This window comes from Tasmannia lanceolata, unplaced genomic scaffold (assembly GCF_043159265.1).
Source record: "Tasmannia lanceolata isolate RefF3 unplaced genomic scaffold, GAP_Taslan_0.1 ptg000003l, whole genome shotgun sequence".
Lineage (NCBI taxonomy): Eukaryota > Viridiplantae > Streptophyta > Magnoliopsida > Canellales > Winteraceae > Tasmannia > Tasmannia lanceolata.
In genome coordinates, this window is record NW_027518680.1 from 3682759 (window position 1) to 3706173 (window position 23415).

At 37.8% G+C, this 23415-nt stretch overlaps 1 protein-coding gene across 1 annotated transcript; it reads left to right on the forward strand.

The window, feature by feature from the left end:
* Nucleotides 1–1938: 1938 nt before the first annotated feature.
* On the forward strand, nucleotides 1939–22912 carry LOC143848092 (serine/threonine-protein phosphatase PP2A catalytic subunit-like). Its single transcript, XM_077356901.1, has 11 exons — nucleotides 1939–2288; nucleotides 5305–5361; nucleotides 10164–10247; nucleotides 11956–12027; nucleotides 14393–14464; nucleotides 14720–14760; nucleotides 16800–16866; nucleotides 19424–19615; nucleotides 19691–19780; nucleotides 19876–19983; nucleotides 22482–22912. The coding sequence occupies exons 1-11, from the start codon at nucleotides 2196–2198 to the stop codon at nucleotides 22545–22547; spliced, it is 942 nt and encodes a 313-aa protein (XP_077213016.1). The 5' UTR covers nucleotides 1939–2195; the 3' UTR covers nucleotides 22548–22912.
* Nucleotides 22913–23415: the final 503 nt, after the last annotated feature.

Genomic DNA, 23415 nt, shown 5'->3' on the forward strand with positions numbered 1-23415 from the left:
GCGGACTGCGGAGTGTCAATTGCGGCTTTCGTCTTATCCTAGCTGTCGTCTAAACTCTCTTGGAAGTATCTGAAGTCCAAAAGCAATGTGTGATGATTCTTTTCTCAGCAGCTACTATAGAAATAATAGTGAGAAAAATGAGGTAATACTGAGATGCTTATAGATGAACAAAAAACTTAAAAAATTCAAGTTTTACCTTGTAAAATCTTGAATTTTACAATCCTGGATTATAAAATCTATGTATCCAACCGCCCCCAAAACGTAAAAATAAAAATCTCAACACCTACCATTTGCCAAGTTAATGATGCTAGAGAAATTGAAGAGGACTTTCTAAAGAATAACAGTCACCTAGAAAACCTATGAAAATCTTATAGGTTGGAGTTTATAGGTTTGACTCACCAATCCACTCTTAGCCCTGTTCGTTTGAGATTGTGGCTTGTGGGCCCCGAACCGATTAGAGTACTAAAAAATTACATTTAATTTAGGCCATTAAATAAATTACATCTAATTTTTAGTCCTTTAATAGGTTTGGGGCCTACAATCGGTTGCCACAATCTCAAACGAACATGGAATTAGGGTTGTTGACAGTAACTAAACAATTGATTTTTTTTTGTAGTTAGATAACAGTTCAATAAGGACTAAGGTCACGAGTCGCCTCATGATGTTCTGCCAGATCAATGGTATTAAATACACATACATGTCTCTGTGTGAGTTCCTCACCATTGATATTGATGGTACTATCCACTCAGTCAATCTCACGCACACACAAACCCGGTAACCTTACTTATAGTTTGGGCAGAGCTGCTTTACCCATTTTAGAAAGCTTGATACACTCGTGGTTTTAAGGGGCCGTTTGGATACACGGATTTTAGAATACAGGTTTTAGTTTGAAAACAATGTAGAAGAGGGTTCATGATCAAGCTGCTGAATGTTGTCCTGGCAACATTTCTTGGATTTTAAGTAAAAAATCCAGGTTTTAGAAATCTCTCCCCCATTCTGAGATTTCTAAAACCTGCAATCATGGGAAGATCACCTGCTCTCTTGCTGTCGGAAAGAACGGCAAGAAATCATAAAACAACAACCGATCTATTTCTTCTCTTGTCTCCCATCTACAATTTTGTGGAAATCTAAGATTCTAAAACCCGCATATCCAAACGGCAAATTTCGTCTGAATTCCGAAATCTCAAATTTTCGGTTGGGGCATAACACAAATTTCGCCTAAATCCCCAAATTTCAGCTGAAGAAATTACCGAAATTTCGATAATTTCGTACTGAATCTGGGAATTAATAAAATAATACTTTTTTTTTATTACCGGATTTTGGCCGAAATTTTGGTTTTAGCCTAGGGTAAAACCGAAACCAAAATTTAAATCAATGGATACAATGCATATATTCCTCCTAACATTTAAACCCAAGGCTGAATAAGTAGTGGTGGCAGTGGCGCCTCACTAAATGACATAGGATGGGCCTACATCTTTTTTTCCCAACAAAAAGGGAAGTGATATAATCGCACCCTTTTCTTCCGAGGGTCAGCCCACTCTTCATATTTATAACTACCCTTTTACACTACAAGGGGTGGCCCTAGGAAGAGAATGGCAAATACGTCACCGACCCAACAAAAATGAAGAAAGTAGACATAAATTGTCCGCAAAACAGTCTCTGTTGTTGGATTATTACTGATATTCGCACTACATCTTTTAATAATTTCACAAACTCAGCTTGTCTTTTCTTTTTTACTCGGCTTCTGAAACCATATTGGAAACTGTAATAACCTCCAACCGCTATTTAAACAATAAAAGACCAGATGAGTCAGTGCAATTATCAAAACATGATAGTGCTAATATCAGTAGCCGGATTATATTGTAAAAATAATAATAAACACACAACTCGAGACGGAGAGAGAAAGTGTCCACATAAAAGTATATCATTTGCAGGCGTTCTCTACTTTTTCTCGCCTCTCAAAATAAAAAAGGGCGATCTAAAGAGGCCGAGGGTTTTCTCATTGATCGCACCACCACCACTTGTTATTCCATCCCTCCCTCACTCCTCTGTCTCCCAAAAGAGGAGAGAGTGCACAGATCAAAACTAGGGTTAGGGTTAGGGTTTGGTATTTTTTTCTTTCTCTGATTTGCCTATTCATTTCCCTCTTCTATTAAGAAGGAGAAGAGGTTGATTTTCCTGTGTTGAAGAAGAAGATGGGCGTGGATCCAGTACCTCCAAACTCCCATGGCAACATTGATGAGCATATTTCTCAGCTAATGCAGTGCAAACCCCTCTCCGAGCAAGAGGTTCTCTCTCTTTTTTCCATATGATTTCTCGTTTTCTGTTAATTAATGTAGGTTATTTTATTTTCTCCACAAATGCTCAACCTCTGTTGCTCGATTCTCTTTTGATCTGTCCAAATCGGATGTTTTTCGGCCAATCAACGTCGATTTGTGTCAATTAGCGTGTTTTGTTCCTGATCTAGGCCGTTTCTTTGATGTTTCTCTGTTTTGGTAGAGTTAGGGTTTTTGAGATCCAGGGAAAGGAATTTTATGAGATTGCAGCTTCGTGGCTTAGATTTGCCATACAAATGTTTCAGATCTCCTGTACAATTTATTTCTGTTTCCGTACTTTTCATATTAGGGTTCGTCATGTTGCAGGGATCAATTTCAAAGTAGTTCTGTCGTAATTGGTGGATTTGTTTTTTTCTTCTCAGGCTTTAGGTTGTTGTTATGGTGATTAGGTCTGAGATCCATTGAAATGGGTATCTACTGATTACTTGCGATGGAAATATATGTTAATGAAAGCATATCTTAATAGGAAACAATTCAATTTCCTTTTGTTGAGTGCAGATTCATTTATACCCTGGTTAACTATGTAGGTTTTTTTTATTTTTTATTGATTTGATTCCCAATTCAATATGAAAACTTCTTTTCCATTTTCAGTTTCTATTTTGAAGTGTTTGATTGGTGACACAATGAGGCAGATGGGAAATATCATTTTTGTTTCAGTTTACTTCCAAATCTAACACTTTTTCAAATTGTAGCCTTTTTTTTGGGTTCTCCAACGGCCCTACTATACAGTGGCAACATGTGGTGCTTCTTTTGGTGAGATTTTGATGCCTCCATGATATAATTTAACTGAGGCTATTCATCATAGTTTTCATAAGTGTGCCCTGACGTTTTTATAGTTTGAAATGGTTTTCAATTGTTTTCTGGGAACTTGCAGAATGATTTAGTGTAAATTTTAATTTTACTTGAGCTTTGACCTAGTCCTGGTTTTTAGCCCGTCTAGTGAACTTACTAGTCATTAGCTTTTTGTTGCATTTCAATGGTAACATGGTAAGTATTGTATAGTTGTTCGTTGTTATTTTTTGGCACCAACTATTTATCACTCGCATGCATCATGCTCTTCGTTCAACTTTTCAGTTATTTGGATACCTCAATTTAGTTATTACATATCATTTCACTAAAGTTAGTTATTACATATCATTTCACTAAAGTTGACTTTTTAAAGATTTGCTTTGTTAGCCATATTTTTCATTGGAGTGCTTTTAATATAGTGCATTCATTGCGGGGTAGTATGGAACTTTGAAATGATACCGCATCTTGGAAGTTAGTATTGGAAATTTCTTACCTGTACAACCTAATCAAACTGCATTTACAACATCACTTGTTGTTGGCCAGCCCGGTAGCAGATGTTTTGGCCATATAACGAGTTGTGATCAGAGCACTTTGATTATCAGTTGTCTTTTCCCTATAGTGTAGTTGCAGTTCTGTTTTGTGCTTCAAGTGTAACCTTTGTTATTTAAGGATAGCTTGTCCCTTTGTAATTTGTCCCTTTGTAATTTGTCCTTTTTTGCTGCAATGCAGTTGCTCGTTTGAAAAAATAATAATACCACCTCTTCTTCGAGTTTGGATCTATGCCCGTAATCTTTGCCTAGGTGTCATGGGATTGACACTTTCTCTGTGATTTATGGTGGTATCCACCACGAAAGAGAGCTATTGATGATTGACACTTCATACACGGGGAGTGTCTTTATGGCTGTCCAAAGGAACTTGGTTGTGCCTCACAGATGGTTTATATATTGTTGTGCATATGTCTTGTATTATGATATTATACAAGACCTTGACGGACTAATGTGCACGACAAATACGAGGAGTGTACAAAGATCTCGTATTCTGATATTATCCGTTCCAACTTATCAAGGCCATGACCAAGATTGTGTACAAAGCATACACAACCAAAGATCCGTGGAGTGAGAGGGAAAGGGTCATGATGAGGACGTAACATAGCAAAAGGTGAGGAACCACCAAGGACAGAGGAGGTAAGCCGATTGGCGAGGTAGTTGACAGTGAGGACGGCATCACCCCAATAACTCTTGGGGACCCGCATTTGAATAAGAAGAGTGCGAGCGCCATCCAGTAACCCGCATCGTCTTTTATTTTCCTGTTTCGGGTTGACTGCCTTAGTTGGCTCCTTTGATTTTTTTTTGAATATTGGCGAAGATATATTAATAGAAGACTGAGGGGGTCCCCCAAAAACATACACGAGGAAAATAAAACTCCCTAGGGACAGAACCTGACCCGGGAAATACAAAAAGGTTGACTGCCTTAGTTGGCTCCTTTGATGATTAATGAAATCTGCAACCATTCATTTAAAAAAAAAAAATGGATCACTGAAACCGTTGTAAGAAGGGTCCTGTTTTGAGACATTGGAACTGATTCCCTGTAGCATCCCAGCTCTTACACCTGAAGTTTCATGATAGAGTTTCATGACAGAGTTTCTGGGTCCTCAATTTTCTTTTCACATGTTAGAAGATCGGCTAATAGCTTAGTGGATCGGTTAGCGAGGGAGGGAGTTGATATGCAGGGTTTGGAGTTTTTTTTTCTTTCTTGCTTCCTTGAATTAGGGTATCTGTTGCATTCTTTGTTGATATTTCTGTATTTCGTCTTGTATTTTCCTGTTTCGGGTTGACTGCCTTAGTTGGCCCCTTTGATGATTAATGAAATCTGCAACCATTCATTAAAAAAAAAACGGATCACTGAAACGAGTTGTAAGTAGGGTCCTGTTTTGAGACATTGGAACTGATTCCCTGTAGCATCCCAGCTCTTACACCTGAAGTTTCAGGTGTTTTTATAACATACAATCTCGAGCTATCTGTATTATACTTGTTTTTTCTTATAGCCTATCAAAAGTTCTTTCTCGCAATATAATGATATAGTTTAGGTGTTGATTTTGAGCATCGATCCAAACTAATGCATGCCATGGCATTTAGGGTCTGCAAACTTAGCTTGCGTGCTCTCTTCTTTTTTGATGCAGGTTAGAGTGTTATGTGAGAAGGCCAAGGAGATATTGATGGAAGAAAGCAATGTACAGGTGAGTTCTGTTATTCCATTTCCTGTTGTTCAATTACTTCCCTTATGTGCTTTATCTTTTATAGCTTTAGATCTCATAGAATTTTGGTGGGTTCTGATTTATATGATTGTACTTAGATGATTCTTTGACTGTTCAAGGTATTGGGATGCAGAAGTTACTTTTTTTCCTGAAGGAAATTCTTCATGTTATTCCCCGTGTGATGTAATTAATGGTCAGTATTTCCATGAAGCTGGCTGTCACAGGAGAAAACTTGTGTATCCCATATCAATGTATATTGAGGTTCCTTAGATCATCACTAATCATATTATTTTAACAGATAATGGGGATTTTTTTTTTATCTAGGGCCAGGTAGACTAACTTTTACTCTCCCTATTGATATAAGGACTAATTATATCATAATATAAATGAGAGTTACTGGATCTTCGCAAATGTCAAGCAGCTAGTACAGACTTGATGTGTGCTTTCCCAATGAGTTCAATTTTTTTTAACAAGGATAGCATGATATTATTAAAGATCTTTGTTTAAAAATGATATTATTAAAGAAAACAATAAGAGGCTACAAAGGATATTCACAGTACACACCCTTAAACTTATGCAGGACACACCTATTGCCAATTCAGCTGACCTTCTGGCTCTCCATAAATATGTGTTTTGCCAATATTTGTATATACGTTTATGCACGCGCGCACACTTATATATAGTACATATATATTTTTTGAATGGCGTGCGCGCACACACACATGTATGTATTTATAAAGCTCAACAGATACCTAATTTGACCTGAAAAAATTTTGTGACATGAATATATATATATATATATATATATATATATATAGAGAGAGAGAGAGAGAGAGAGAGAGAGAGAGAGAGAGAGAGAGAGAGAGAGAGAGAGAGAGAGGAAAGTGTTGGTGAGCTTAAGCTCACCAAACTTATGGTGAGCTTAAGCGCCCAATCACATTGGGGTCTACTTTGTTAGGACGATCCAAAGCATTCATTTGAAAGGCCCTTACATAGATGGGGTGTGTACCAAAAATCAGCTCCATAGGATCATCCTAACCCATCCATTTGTGGAGGTCAAAATGGACAGACATTATTTGTCCACAAATCTGCCCATTTTTTGTCCTCCACAAATGGAGGGGTTAGGATGATCCTATGGAGCTGATTTTTGTTACACACCCTATCTATGATAGGGCCTTGCAAATGAATGGTTTGGATCACCACAGAAAATGTGGGACCCATGTGATTGGGGCGCTTAAGCTCACCGACACTTTCCTCATATATATATATATATATATATATATATATGAGAATAGAGTTCCTAAGGATGCCCTATATAGCTTATATGAGGTATGAGGTGGCTCTCACAAAACATAAGGGGCCCACATTGTTAGGATGATCCGAAGCAGTCATTTGAAAGGCCCCATCATAGATAGGGTGTGTACAAAAAATCAGCTCCATTGGATCATCCTAACCCCTCCAAAAGTGGGGGCAAAAATGGATAGACACGTTTTGTCCACAAATCTGCCCATTTTTGCCCCCACATTTGGAGGGGTTAGGATGATCCAATGGAGCTGATTTTTTGTACACACCCTATCTAAGATGGGGCCTTTCAAATGAATGCTTCGGATCATCCTAACAATGTGGGCCCCTTATGTTTTGTGAGAGCCACCTCATATAAGCTTATATGAGGGCACCCTTAGGAACTCTCTCTCTCTCTCTCTCTCTCTCTCTCTCTCTCTATATATATATATATATATATATATATATATATATATATATATATATATGAGGAAAAGGATTGTACGCTCGTGCGTACCAAGCTTATGGTACGCTCGAGTGCCTAATCACATATGGGCTCACTTTGTTAGGATGATCCAAAGCATTCATTTGAAAGGCGCTATCATAGATAGGGTGTGTACGAAAAATATGCTCCATAGGATCATCCTATATATATATATATATATATATATATATATATATATATATATATAGAGAGAGAGAGAGAGAGAGAGAGAGAGAGAGAGAGAGAGAGAGAGAGAGAGCGGTTCCTACACATATGTCTAGATAAGTTATCTACACACTAGCTTAAAATACAGTGGGGGCCACATTATTTGGGTGATCCAGACCATTCATTTTTAAGGCCCTCACATAGATAGGGTGTCCACAAAAAATCAAATCCATAGGATCATCCTAACCATTCGAACTGTGGAGGCAAAAAATGGACTAATTTGTGAAGGTTTAAAGACATCCATTTTACCTCCACAAATCGTAGGGTTGGGATGATCCTATGGATCTGATTTTTTGTAGACACCCTATCTATGTGAGGGCCTTTAAAATGCATGGCTTGGATCACCCAAACAATGTGGGCCCCCATTGTATTTTAAGCTAGTATGTAGAGAACTCTCTACACATATGTGTAGGAACCGTTTTCTCATATATATATATATATATATATATATGAGAAAACGGTTTCTACACACAAGTGTAGGTAGATAAGTTATCTACACACTAGCTTAAAATACAGTGGAGGGCATGTTGTTTGGGTGATCCAAACCATTCATTTGATTGGCCCTCACATAGATAGGGTGTCCACAAAAAATCAGCTCCATAGGATCATCCCAACCCTATGATCCGTGGAGGTAAAATGAACGTGTATAAACCTTCACAAATCTGTCCATTTTTTGCCTCCACGGTTCGAAGGGTTAGGATGATCCTACGAAGCTGATCAAATGAATGCTTTGGATCACCCAAACAATGTGGGCTCCCACTGTATTTTAAGCTAGTGTGTAGATAACTTATCTGCACTTGTCTCTAGAAACCATTCTCTCTCTCTCTCTCTCTCTCTCTATATATATATATATATATTATTGGGTCACTCGAGTCGAAGTACAATATTTCTGACCGATTCTTAGTTAGTGCAGTTCTACCCTTCATAGATACCTAATTGGACCTGAAAAAATTGTGTAACGTGAATTCATCTTGTAATATTTGAAAAAAAATCTATTTTTTGGTTACTTGAGTCGTACAATATTTCTGACTGATTCTTAGTTAATTGCAGTTCTACCATTCATACTTCATACAATGGTTCCAAGCAGCAGTGGTGCTAGACCAATACTTGAAGGGCTCGAACCTTTATTGAATTGAAATGTTGACGGGCTTCAATTTCTTTTCATATTCTTATCTTGTCTTTCCTTTTTATTTGTGTTTATGTTATGAAGGCAAGGAAAATTCGAAGATCTTTGTTGCTAGTTCAAAGAATACCTTCCATTGTTTGATTATCTCCGACTATTGCTTAACTGCTTTGTAGGGTTTACCATTAAAAAAAAAAACTGCTTTGTAGGGTGAAGTCATGCTTACCTTAAAACTGTTAATTTTAGAACCCTTCCCTGGTTAGTTCCAGTTGTATTATAGCTGTTATAAATTCGCAACACAACATGTTTTTAGGTTTATGTCAATCAAGTGGCAGTACCCAAGGTACTCTTTAAGTGTCATTACCTGTGGCTCTTCTATTAAAATAAAATAAGCTTTGTCCATTCTCCACTGATTACATTGTGGTCGACTATAGAGGAAGGAGTTTGAATCTTTGATGGAAGGCTCCTCTAAACTTCGTACTTTGAGTTTGGGAAATTAACAATGATGGAATTGAAGTCTTTGCCCAAAATTTGGATTAAGATGGAATTTAGATGATATTTTTTTCATGAATGGTAGAATTTAGATGATATTCTGTCTCTAAGATGATATACTTGGTGTTGGGACTTGTAGACACCCCACGGATCGGGGTCCACAGGACTCTATATATTTCATGATTTTCCTGTGATAGGATCCTGGAATGAAAGCTTTCTTTAATCTTTTATTTTTCCCTATATTTTTTGCCACAATATTCATAAGGTTCTTGGAAATTTTTAGATTTATTGATGTTCCCAACCTCAAATGTATTGTAATTCATTTAGTTTTTGAGTCGGATTGTGTTGTAAATTGTTAGGTTTGTGAAAGAGAAGAATAATCGAGTATTCAATGGTAATTATAGGCCCATCGACTCCATTCAACAACATATTTTTTTCTCCCATTGTGCATTGGCGGCGGCCATTCTCCCTGATTTCATGGTTATTACGAAATCGTCTATCTGTAGATCTTGGGCGGAAGTTTGTTTGAGTAGGATTGTCAAAGACAAGCCGTCTCCTGGGTAGTCTCCTCCCATTGGGCTCGTTAAGCTGAATTTCGACGGGTCTAGTATAGGGAAACGGGGTCATGCTGGTATTGGACTCTCTTTCGAAGTCCAAATAGTGAAACTCAATGGGCTTATTTTGGACCTATTTGTGGAAAGGATGCTAATGAAGGCTACGAAGAGTATGTACAACTGGATCAACTAATAGTATGTACAACTGAATCATCCATATATACTAATAACAGTTTGGAAGCATGAACAAATATATTGATAATTGAACAGTATTAGCAAGAAAAATGAGCATGTAATAGAGTCAAAGAAGGCTACGAAGAGAAAAATTATTGCTTCTAACTGTTCTTTAGCAAGTAATCCCTATTTCACATTATTACTATTCTCAGTTCTGAAAACTCTGAATTAAAGGGGGAAAAGTCTTCTGTGGCACTTCATTTAGTTTGGAATTGTGACTTATATTGTTGTCTTTAGACTCAAATTGGCATTCAATCACCATGAATTAACCATTAAAAAAAAAAACAAAAACAATCACCATGAATTGTATTGGAAATTGTACTTATATATTCACTATGCATTAATTGTTAAAAGTTCTGATAAAAATTCTCTTTTTTTTTTGGTGCTGCAGCCTGTGAAAAGTCCTGTGACGATATGTGGTGATATTCACGGGCAATTTCATGATCTTGCAGAACTTTTTCAAATTGGAGGGAAGGTAATTCTCAGATTGTATTTTTCTATTCAATGAGGAGTGTGAGTGCTCAAAATGGGTGTAATGTCATTTGTTTGACATTTCTTTATTTTTATGGCATATGTGTTGATGATTGAATTTGATTCATTTTGTTTAAGCTCCTTAGAGGATATTTATATACAATTTAGTTATATTTTTTCTGAAGAGAACTAACATTATTATTATATTGATGTTTTTGGGTTAGGAAGAGTTTTTTTTGACAACCTCTATCTGAATAAGAATAAAAAAGGAAAAAAAAAACAAAAGACACACACCTGGGCATATCTGCTTCAAGCAACGCTTTCACGGGCATATCTGCTTCTAATCTTCGGAAGTCATGGGACATCTACAAAATTAGTTCCATTCTACGAGATGCCCATTATCCTTGGTGGGTTCTTCCTCCCATCCATGCATCAAACTTAACTTTGCTAGCACTGGGAATCGTAGCCCTGGTGAGCAAGGTTTTAAATTTCGGTTTTGGTTCGGTCGGCACAGAAATGTTTCGGTTTTGGTTCGAAATTTCGGTGGAAATCATGTAAAATCAAGGAAACGTATGGAAACATACGCAAAAGATAGAATTTAAGGACGAAACTTCAGGAAATGCTAGAATAAGCACAAGCACACACTTAAAAATCATCACATAAGCAAGGCAACCATCCATAATGGTTTAAAAGCATTGAACACCTAGTGACATGCACTATTGCACAGGTCTTATAATTTAGCAAATACCAAATTTCACATGTAATTCATATAAACATTTATACATAATACATGCTCCACATTTTGCATGCAATTCATATAAATATAATTGCCTTTAAAAACAAATTCATATAAATATAATTATGCAATACACACTAATATAATATACCACTATTACACTTATGACTTTGGTTAATGCATTTTGGTCGTTTCTTGTTGTTAACTTACCAACTTCTCCAAAAGCGTAAGTTGTTGGAGAAAGGCGTTATTTATCTTTTATACTTTAACACTCCCTTGCACGTGTGGCCCACTTGGCAAACACGTGGCACATGTGGTCCCACTTGGGCCGACCATCGCATGTGGAATTTTGCTATCCTAGAGGTTTGAACTCGAGACCGTTGGCTGTGATACCATGTTAACTTACCAACTTCTCCAACATGTTAACTTACCAACTTCTCCAAAAGCTTAAGGTGTTGGAGAAAGGCGTTATTTATCTTTTATACTTTAACACGTGCCATTTTCGGTGGTAATTTAAACCCATGCTGGTGAGGTGTGCTAGTGCTGTGATCATAACAGTGATGTTTGGTGTGCATACTTGGAGTCATTGGGATTAAGGAGTCAATTGAATGAGAGATTCCTGCATTGCGGTGCAAAATCTGACTGCTGGCCCTTTCCTTTTTGAGCCATTAATTTTAATTACTTGTAATTTCTTCCATGTAATGAAAGCTAGAAAGTATCCCATGGAAATACGGTCATGTTATTGAATTTGCAGTAAAGAAAAATCTTTCTTATTAATTAATTTATTTTCTGAATTTGAAATAAAGAAAAATCTTTCTGAATAAAATTGAGTTGAAGTTGGTCCAAATTGCTTCTTTATTTTGGGGAACTGATACCACTTTTTATTATATTAAGTTGCTATTGGTTTCTTTGTTCTTTTTCAATGTTCATGGCCTGATAACATGTGTGTTGTTTTCAATGATTCTGTGACTTGTAGTGTCCAGATACCAATTACTTGTTTATGGGGGACTATGTTGATCGTGGTTATTATTCAGTTGAGACTGTAACGGTAAGTACGAGATGAATCTTCCCATTTACATGTTATTCTCTTGTAAGAAAATATATGACTGATTATATTCATATACTTTGGATATGAAATTATGCGCACATACTCAGAAACAATCGGCACATATATGAGAGATACATGCCACTCACGGATATTACTGCTGATACTGTTGATACAAAGGTTTATTGACAATTTCCTAATAAATAATCCTTTCTTTTTTATGGTGCCAGGGCTATATTTACTATGATAGACACCATAATATCCTAGAGGGGAGGATGGAATTGTTCTCAGTAGTATGCTGCAATTAAGTTTTTTTCCAGGTTATATGATCAAAAACAGTTTTGTGATGGATATTTTGCTTTCCCTAAAGAAATTTCTTTGTAATTATTTTTAAGCAGACATTTTTGTTGTATTTCCAAAGTTGTACAAACCAAGGTTTTAAATTTCGACCAAAATCTGAAATTTCTGACCAATATTTCGGATTTCGGTCAACACCGAAATCCGAACGTTCCGAAACCGAAATTCCCGAAACGTACCAAATTTCTTTCAAAAAATTTCGGTCGATAAATTTCAATATAAAATTATTACTTTATTCTTTTTTCAGCCGAATTTACCGAAACCAAAATTTCGGCCGAAATTTCAGGAGAAAAATCTATAGTTTCGATAACTTCTAGCGAATTTCGACCGAAATTTCGGGATTTCGGCTGAAATTTCAGTTTCGGTGAATCCCGAAACCGAAATTTAAAACCTTGGTACAAACCAAGAGTCAAAGTTTCTCTCCACATTGAGATGTGGTTATCTTTCAACAGACCCAACGATAGTTAAAAGAAAAATAGGGATCAAATCTCTTTGAAAAATAGGTTTATCATGCTTTAACGATTTTTTGGCTATTGGTTCAACAAAAACATGGGTATATGATATACTTATTTACGACAAATTGAAGTGAGAGTACCTATACTATGAACCAAGTGAGAACACCTTCCCAGCTAAGAAATCTGCTCAGTCGTTTGCTTTTGATAAAACATGAACAGAGGCTACCTCCTAACCACTAGATGTGTCCGAATTTTCATCTAGAATCTGCACTGGCCTCCAAGGACCTGACTCTTATAAGCACATGACAACACTATGAGAGTCCGCTTTCACAACCCTACTTCCCCACGATTCCTATAAGAGGGCTCTAGCCTCTGCCTCATTTGCATATATAAGCATAGGTGGCTTGAGAAAGTGCACTTCACAATTCCCATCCCATTTGGATTTGAGTTGCCCAAAAATCTTCTATCTAAGCTAACTCTAGTATGTCATTGCTCGGTTCTTCTGAGACAGTTTCTGTGAATTTAATTTTGTTTTTTGCTCATAACTTTTGCATAACTTTAAGAATGTTGTTGAGGCTTGTGTACTCGCGGGCCGTGGCAGATGTTCCGTGCGCGTTGAACTTTTTTCTCAGCGTTTTTTTTTTAGGTTCTTGGATTAAGGATCTCACTTATGTTTTGAGGAACTGTCCAACCAAACTTGGCTTGCCTATTGGAAGGCAGGTTGACTTGGTTAGTTGATCTGAACAAGATACAAAAATAACTTAAAAGATTCTCTGAGAGGAGGCCGATCCAGCCAGCTCACAACTGGTAGGTTAGTCAAAGTTCTGTTCCATATCGAGAATTGAAGAAGTCGGATGTGGAAGCAATCCAAAAGCAGATTAGATCTTCTTATGGTATAGGTTCTCTATCCAATTCGATCCCTGAAGTCTCTTTCTCTCGCCAGGCCCCGCCCTGCCGGCCTATAAAACTTGTCGACTGAAACCTTTTTTTGGCCCAGTAGTTCCGCAGCTACTTCCGTGGTTGTTGCCAACGGGGAACCTGTTGTTTGCTTTGAATATGATTTCATGATTGATGAAGGGAATTAGTCATAGCCTCATAGGGATGAAAAGGGGAATCTCAATCAAAATCTGTTGATAAATGAATCCCAATTTGTTGATTGTGTCTGGGCCGAGTCTGAGCTCGGCCATGACTTGCTTGATGTTGTGCTGAGTTGGGTGTTTTACATCTTCAGTTGGGTCCTGATTTGAACAATATTAACTAACTCTTTTCCGCTTCACACTGGTTTCAGGAGCTTTCATAATTTTGGGCTATGATGTTTGTATGCCATATCGATTGGTTTCTTCTTTTGAATATAGGCCTTTTGTTTTTTTTTCTTTGAATTGCAATATAGGCCTTTTGTTCTTTCATGCGATTAATAATGTTGAAGTATTTCCCTGTTTCACCTTGACTGTTTTTTTATGATTTTTTATGCCGAGGCTGCCTCACAACAGTTCTTCATCTTGGTGTTTGGTGAAGTTCCATCTATTTTGATGATACTGACTGGTTTGTTTATGCAGCTCCTGGTGGCCCTGAAGGTGCGATATCCTCAACGAATAACCATTCTTAGAGGAAATCATGAAAGTCGTCAGGTATAATTTTTAACTTCCAGGTTTACTTATGATCTTTTCCCTTTTGTTGTGCATTGGGCCAATCAAATTATTATTGGAGGGTAAGGGATTATAGTCTTAGTGCTCTTTAGGACTATCAGTTTATCACACGATATTGCACTTTGGAGGCCTTTCATTTTTCATCTAAATCTGTTACTTTCTCGAGATTTATGGTGTTTCAACTATTTTTTATATTTAATAGGGGCCCTTGAACCGTGCATTACATTTTCTTTGCAGATTACACAAGTTTATGGATTTTATGATGAATGCCTAAGAAAGTGAGTTTCTTTCACACATTCTTGTTCGGTTGAAAATTTCGTTCTGAATTGACAGTATTCATGATTTGCAACCCCAAAAACTAAGTGTAGAAGTTCCTTTGACATTTTCTGAAATGTTATTTCTTATAACTTTATTTGATGAGATCTCCATCTGTAGACTTTATTGTGCCTCTTTCTTGCAATTTGGCTTTCATAAACATTACAGTGCTGAATTAATCTAGGAAGGCAATGCCACATTTCCAGCTTTTCAGTTAGAGGGTCTATTCCACTGTATGAGTGGCACTTTGTGTTGATTGAGTCCGTTAATCTGGTGGACAACCATTAGTCTGGCTCATTGTGTTTGGCCATTCTGCATGCCGATGATCTTGAACTATAAATCGACACCATTATCGAAAAGTCATCTTTTTTGGATTTAAAAGAAAACTCATAAAATCATACCTTCTGATCTAGGTGATGTACTGACGTTCAAGGGGGTAGCATCATCCAAACAAGTGAAACTGGGCAATGTACGATTATTGCTGGCCTACAAGATCAGTAGAAGCAATCTCACCATAAAGTGCCACTTGTATAGATGGCTAGACAGTGTTACCAAAACAAGCGTAGCAAGGCCATTTCTTCGTATCCATTTTCTTAATATCTGTGTTGTTCGTTTTAACTTATTTTGATAAAAACCTGACTTGCAACCAAAAGGCATATAGATCCATCTTATGTAGTGAGACCATGAAACATATTCATTTTAATATGTAAGTGAGGTTTGATTGCTCGACTGAGGCTTGATTATATCCTTAAATTTATTGGTTTCTAAAAAGAATAACAAGCTTATAATATTTCTTGGTATGTCAAAGTTCCATAGTTCTTATTATTTGTAACGGAGTTGAATTGCTGGTTCAATAGTTCTTACGGTAATATTTTATTATTTTTTGTTTATAATGTTTTTCCATTTTTCAAGTTATATGTAAAACATAAGATGAATGGATTTGCCTCTAGATTCATACATTTGTAGTATTGATAGAATGCTTTGAATCGACGACTTCCTAACAGTCACTAGAATATTAACTTGGGGCCCGTTTGGATGCCGAGAAGATTTTGATTTGGATTTCTCACATTTGCAGCCCTTTTTGTATTGTAATTTGGATCGGATCAAATTCTTGGATTTCTAATTCAGCAGCTGACAGTGAAAAAAAAATCAGATTCTAAATTTGCTGTGGAAATAAGAAATTGGAAATCCACAGATCTGGCAGTTTCCTTCACCCTCTTTGCTCCTCAATCTCTCCCCTCCACTAGGAAGTACCCCCTTCCCTCTTTGTCTCCCTCTACATGAGCTGCCGGATCTATTCATTTTGTATTCAAAACTCAATTCCAAATCCGAATACAAAACGGGAGGTATCCAAACGGGCCCTTATGGTAAATGTAATGTAATGTTTTCACTACCGTTTCCATATGAATTAGTCACACTTTCTGGTTCCATTAACAACTATTTCAGGTTTTGGAATCTGAGCTGTTCTTTGTGAAAAATGATTGATTTATAATTATGTTGTTGGCTCTAGGAGCTCCTGGCCATTTGATTTAAGGTGGGCATCTAGCCTTTATCTTGTGCAGTCTGTGAAGGGCATAAGCGAGTACAATTCTTTGTGCTTTTCAGATTGCGATTAGGACTATTCTGATGGGTTAGCGAGTGAAATTATCACGGTTTTCCCCTTTCTCCTTTAGTCTGGAATTTAGTTGGCTTCACATTAGTTGTTTTTGGATTTTCAAATATTTAAGCATTCGCAATTTTTCTCTTGACATTTTCACTGAACTGTTTGCATAGGATTTGGCCTTTGTTTATTTTCAGTTGACTGGAAACTGAATCTGTTGTGGTCATATCCTTCATTGTGTTTCTAGTATTCAAACTTCTGCTTCTTTGGTTCTCTTGTATCCAGAGGACATTAGTTGCTCTTGTAGTTAGCAATTTAGAATTTTGTGCTAGAACCTTTGGTTTCTCTCTTTTTTGGTCCTTTAATCTTTACTAATACTTGATTTTGACTTCTTGGTTACAGGTATGGTAATGCAAATGTATGGAAGATCTTCACAGACCTTTTTGATTATTTTCCTTTGACAGCCTTGGTTAGTAGGATTTCTCATATTCCCTCTTTGCTTGAGTTCTTTGGGCTTTAGGTTTCCTGTTTCCACTCTTTTTTTTTTCTCTTGGCTGATTTTCCTACTGTTGACTTTTATTTTGTGGTAGTGATATGGCAAATAATCATCATAAATTCTAGCAATATACCTGTACAAAATTTCGAGTGCCTTTTATCCTTTAGTTTATTTAGTATTTACTGATGCTGGTGTTTGATCATGGGCATTGTTGGGTGTCAGCATACTCATCTATCTGTTTCACACTGTTTGAAGTTCATCTGTATAAACCTTCAGGATTCAGCCCTTAGGTTTGTTACGAAAATAGAAACTCTTATTCAAGATGTAACCATGCAAGCGTATGTTCAAACTGAAGACAACAAAGCCAAAAAAATTAGCATATTTACTGTAGTAATTAGTAAAATTTACTCTGCATACATGGTCACCTAAGCTTGAGATGGACAGAGATGTACGTTTAGAGAAATCAGGCAAGTCATAAGGGATTTACAGCACTGTCTACCTTTTTTAATATACTTTTTGAGAAGACAAAAGATGCATTAAAGGGAAAGATATTTTATCAATTGTTGAGATTGCTCTATATTTAATTGTCTCTATGTTCACTTTGGCTAATCAATCAGTTGAGTCATTAGCTTAATGGGAAGTAGGGAACACAATGATCTTTACATATGCCTTTGATTTCGTCAAGTGATATGAACAATTCTCTAGACTAGAGTTGTGATAAGCAGCCTGCCTGACAACAAAAGATGAGCCCCTCTCCACCAAAAGACAACAGGAATCAGATTTTTTGAGGAACGTATCGAGAGAGAATTTGATTTGGAATCCCACTCATGATGACCTGGTCGAATTGGGGGAGGCAGTAGGTATCATTGTGGGTCAATCAATTGGGGAACAAGAGGTGATTGCAGTGAGGAAACCTGTGAATGAACGTTAAAAGGCACCGTGATGGATTCATGTATGAAAATCTTCCTTTTTCTGTTCTCCTTTTATCACACTAGATCCACCTCATCAAGGCCCCTTGAAAATAGCTCCTTATATCCATATCAGTAAATCATCTAATTTGAGTGGGTTCCCCTGTTTATATGACAGCAAGGAAAATAAACTCTCTCTCATAGTTGCATTTGCTGCCTGGTAGGCCCTCCCTATTGCGACTGTTGTTTGGTAACTGCTTTCTGGGCTGTACTCTTGGTGCCACCTTTTCAGTAATACATACTGATTGCTAGAAATGGCCACTTCATATTGATATAATCATGGCAAGACTTTTTATCGTAAGGATGGGCCTTTTGGCGAGGATGGGCATTTGAGGTATAGCACTATGGGTTAGCAAAAAAATCTTGCAAGTGTGGAGCCAGCATTCCTTGCTGTGCTGTAGGTCATTTGAGGAGGGTCTTTGTTGCAAATGATGGGTAGGGACCACTGGTTACTAGGCTTTTGCAACTGGTAAGTCAATATTCGAGTCTCTTGGAATTGCTTAAGAGATGATGGGCTTTCAATTCACACCATCTTATTAGGTTTCCGGAGATTGCGAGGCTTTCTCATTTTGGCTTTGGATCTGATTTGGAGAACATTCATGAATAAGACTACCCAAATTGGCCCTGCTGTTTACACTTGTTCACATTTTTTATTTTATTTTATTTTATTGAATGGCTGGTATTCACATTTTATTTGATGACTTAGGTCTTTGTTCATTGATTACACAAAGGCAGCTACACACGTGCTGTTTAAAAACTATCAGCGTCAGTCGTGACTCAAGTTGACTCCCTCCGAGCTCGTCTGAGTTTTTCCCTACCAAGTCAATCAAAACTCCTTTGACTCGCCTGAGTAAATGAAAACTTGACCGTGTTTATCATTTACTCATCTGAGTTGACTCCCTTTTACCCGGCTGAGTTCTCGTTTTTCTCTAAGTTTTGAAACAGTGATACACTGGCTGTGCACATTTGTAGTTCCTTATTGCCAGTAATTACTGCCACTGCATTACAAGGCGCCTTTGTTTAATAGTTTCCATCTATTATTCGTGCTAAGTTTCATAACTAATTAATCAGCAAAGCTGTTTTCCCACATCAGTTGATGGCACTTATCTTTGCCAGGCGCAAGATTCCACATTTTGTGTAACTGTTTCCACCACTAGTAGCGTACATATAGTTGATGAATATTGTCTGATACATCAAAATTTGTACATGGGCTTGGCGGAGTCCTTGGAAGTTTCCATAAGGCTCAACTTAATGTTGCTAATAGTTCTATGCTTTGTTCTTATGAAAAACATATGTAAATGCTACTTTCTGCCATTGATCTTAACATTTCTTTTAGACTGCTACCCATGCATTACATATATTATTTATGTATCTGCCCAGGATTCTTTGTGGGAGAACTTTGGCTCCAACCTTGGATGCCTTTAACACTTACCGCAAATATGGACAGTTTCCAATGCTATTCAACATATGATGATTTTGTTAAGTAGGGCTAGCTGTTTCATTTTGTCAAACTAAGTTTGGATTATTTTTGTTAGCTGACTGTCATTATGTCCTATGTGAAGGTTGAATCAGAGATATTTTGTTTGCATGGTGGCTTGTCCCCATCTATTGAGACCCTTGATAACATACGAAATTTTGATCGTGTTCAAGAAGTCCCTCATGAAGGGCCCATGTGCGACCTCTTATGGTCTGACCCAGATGATCGCTGTGGTTGGGGCATTTCTCCACGTGGAGCTGGATATACCTTTGGCCAAGTAAGTTGCCCCGCCGTCTTTTATTTGAACCTTACCTGGTCCTGGTGACTTCACTAATGGCATTTTGTGTTGCAGGATATATCGGAGCAATTTAACCACACCAACAACCTAAACCTAATCGCCAGAGCTCATCAATTAGTCATGGAAGGATTCAATTGGGGACATGTAATCCTTCTTTCTTCATTATCTTGAGCATCCCTTTGCACGTGGTTGAGAAGTTAAAATATCTGAGGGTTTAAATGCATATATATTTGTAACAGGAACAAAAGGTGGTAACCATCTTTAGTGCACCTAACTATTGCTATCGGTGTGGAAACATGGCATCGATCTTGGAAGTTGATGATTGCAAAGGGCACACATTCATTCAGGTCTCCCTCTCCCTCTCCTTCTCTCTCTCTCTCTCTCTACACACACACACACACACACACACACACACACACCAAACTTCCTATGAGATTTAAGTTCGCCTGTATACAAAGATGTCAAAGTTTATAGGAAATTTAAGATTGGCATGTCTTGAAAACACTCAATTAAGACCAGTTGCTATCACTTGCAAGGCTCGCTAACTGATTCACATGCAAATGAGTTTGATTTAGACTTGTTATAGTAAGGCTCATTAACCAGTAATACCAGTTGCTATCTCAATTCAGTTAGTTATGGTAGGTCATAGATGTTACCTGTGCGATATGAAGGATTCAATTGAAAATTGCCTTATCCAATACTAGATTATAAGTGTTTTAATTATTGATCCTTCCCATACTAATTTGTGAGGAAGATGCCGTAGCATTGGGTATGGTCTATGAACTTTGAAAGTCTTTCAATTAATATAGAATACCATATATTATGGAAATTGGTATGAGGATGATCAGGGAGGGCATCAATGCCGGGAGGGCCACTCCCTGTGCGTTGTGCACGCTAGCCAGACCAATGCCCGTGCACTTGATGTGCAGGGAGTGGCAGTGCCGACCCTGGTGTCTTGCTGACGCTACCCTTGGTGTATTGCTGGCACTACTTGTGTATCTATATCATCTCTTCTGAAAGGAATCTGAAAAGCTTTTTGGGTTCTTGCCACTTTTGTATCTTGTTTTTGCAAACTTATTCCCCGGTTTTTTTTTGTTTGGTGGCTGTGCACAGTATCTACATTAATTAGTTCAATGATCATATGTTGTTTATTGGGCATGTCCACGTCTATGTGCTTATACGTGATATGGTGTGTCTATGGTGGGACCTATGTGTCGCGAAACATCGATAAAACAAGAAAATCCTGGAATATATATATATATATATATAGAGGAAAAGGATTGTGAGCTTGAGCGTTGGAACCTTATGGTGAGCTTGAGCTCTCAAACCAATGAGGCCCACATTGTTAGGATGATCCAAAGCATTCACTAGAAAGGGCCTTACATAGATAGGGTGTGTACAAAAAATCAGCTCCATAGGATCATCCCAACCTAGGGGTGGCAACGGGGCGGGTCGGGGCCAGATGTTGGGGTCCCCTTCCCCTTCCCCTCTGCGGGGATGGTGGGGAATCCCCCTCCCCTCCCCGCGGGGAATATCTAATCCCCTTCCCCTCCCCGCATCCTTCGGGGACAAAATCCCCGCCCCGCCCCCTCTTTGGAACCCAATCAAACCAGCAAACAGAGCTTCTTTCTTCTACGTCTATTACAGACAATATTGTGATGAATGCTATGATTCTATTCATGTGATCAACAAACAGATGGACAAAATCAGAAATGCATGGATGAGACAACAAACATAAATAACAACAGGACCTCATCTTTCAGCAATTTTCTGCATAAATTATAGAATGATAAATAGGAAATGAGCACCGGGATTACCTTCATTAACAGGCAGCCAATGTGCAAAAAGTAACTATTTCAGTAGTCACAATGAACTTTAAAAGTCCATAAGTGGGCGCTCACACACGCAAAATAATGTTCATTAGTTCATTCTGTATAGCATGTTAACCCCCAGATGAGCATGAGAAATGAGAATGGAGAAGAGAACAAAATCAACAAATGACTTATTTCTTTAACTGCAATTCAGTCTAGTGCTGACATGAAACAAATTTCTAGTAGCTAAATTTTTCTTGTTGAAAATTAAAACCTGCAATCCAACCATAAAATTTTGTTGGCACTACGATTTTTTGATAATTGCATACACTCAGCGTCTCAGGCTCTCAGCTTGTCTTTATTATTTCAACATTTGTGAAAAGGTTATTATAGTTCCCAAAATGCTCTCAGAAGCTAATTAAAAGGAAAAGACAAGCTAAGTTTATGTTTGGGGGAATCTTGTAGCCGATCCACAGAGTTTCTAGTAGTTTTCCTTAAAAAAAACACTTAAAAATTTACAAAAAAAATGGCATTGATTAGCGGGGCGGGGACAACTCCATCCCCTTCCCCTTCCCCTCCCCGCACCGGGGAATTTTTATAATCCCCTTCCCCTTCCCCTTCCCCTTCCCCTTTCAAATCGGAGAATCCCCTCCCCAAACGGGGCGGGGCGGGGCGGATCCCCGCTTTTTCGGGTGAAATTGCCAGCCCTATCCCAACCCATCCATTTGTGGAGGTCAAAATGGACAGACCACAAATCTGCCCATTTTTGCCCTCCACTTTTGGAGGGGTTAGGATGATTCAATGGAGCTGATTTTTGGTACACACCCTATCTATGATAGGGCCTTGCAAATGAATGGTTTGGATCCTCACAGAAATTGTGGGACCCATGTGAATGGTGCACCATTTGGTTCCAATGCTCAAGCGCACGAACATATTCCTCATATATATATATATATATATATATATAATTTTTATCATTTAGCATGTCTGAGAATGTACACAAGAAGTTTGAAAACTTGTTACCTGTGTTGCAGTTTGAGCCTGCGCCCAGGAGAGGTGAGCCTGATGTAACCCGTAGAACACCGGACTACTTCTTATGAGGCGGGTGTGAAAGTTCTTACCGAATTTCTTGCAGCATGAGCAAAAACTTGTTGGATGATGGTGGAGTTGCAGATTTGTTGAGAAATCTATTGTCGGATTAACATTGGTAATTTCAAGCTTCTATGCTTGGTTGGTGGTGGGGAAAGCATGTAAAATGAGCAAAGGTAAGGCTCCCCCACTTATTCGTTTATATTCAAAACTGTGCTGATTTCCTCGGCGTTGGTGGTGAAGCTGAAGCAGAGCATGTATCATTTCAAAGAAGAACATGTGGTTTTCTTTATTTTCTTGCATTCTGGGGTCTGTAGAGAGAAGAGATTCTAATTTTAGAGGGTGCTTTCTATTATTTCAGTCTTGATTTAGCTGATGTTATGTTTGGCACTTTTTGATAGCTGTTTTTCCTTTTGGTCTTCATTCAATGAGCTTCGGTACTTTAATATAAGATGCATCCAACCTTGGATCTTTAACTCAAAGCTGAAGGCATGCTTCTCAGCTTCTGAGGAACATTATCAAGGTGTAATCTTGAGGTTGGTTCATTGAAGAAAAATGAGGCTTATTGACACAACGATGAGATGTGGAGCATTCTTTCCAGAAACGAAATATAAATTGCTTTCTTGTGGCCTCTTTCTGTTTGATCTGCAAGCCAATGGATCCATTCTCCAAATAAACTATCTTCGTTTGATCAATACCAATTGACCTATTGAAGATACCCTTTGAAAAAGTAGTTTGGTCCCATTTAGACTAAGGGGGGCATTAATCAAATAATCCTATTGCAATTTCTATTGAAAAATGCACGTGTATTGATATTGGGCACTCTTTGGGTATCTGATGGGGAAATTGCTTTGAAAATCACAAGAAGAAGTGGTACAC

Coding starts and splice junctions, on each gene's coding strand:
- LOC143848092 (XM_077356901.1), top strand. CDS start 2,196: ATGGGCGTGGATCCAGTACCTCCAAACTCCCATGGCAACATTGATGAG. Junction 10,248..11,955: donor TTTTTCAAATTGGAGGGAAG/GTAATTCTCAGA, acceptor TGTGACTTGTAG/TGTCCAGATACCAATTACTT. Junction 19,616..19,690: donor CTGGATATACCTTTGGCCAA/GTAAGTTGCCCC, acceptor TTTGTGTTGCAG/GATATATCGGAGCAATTTAA.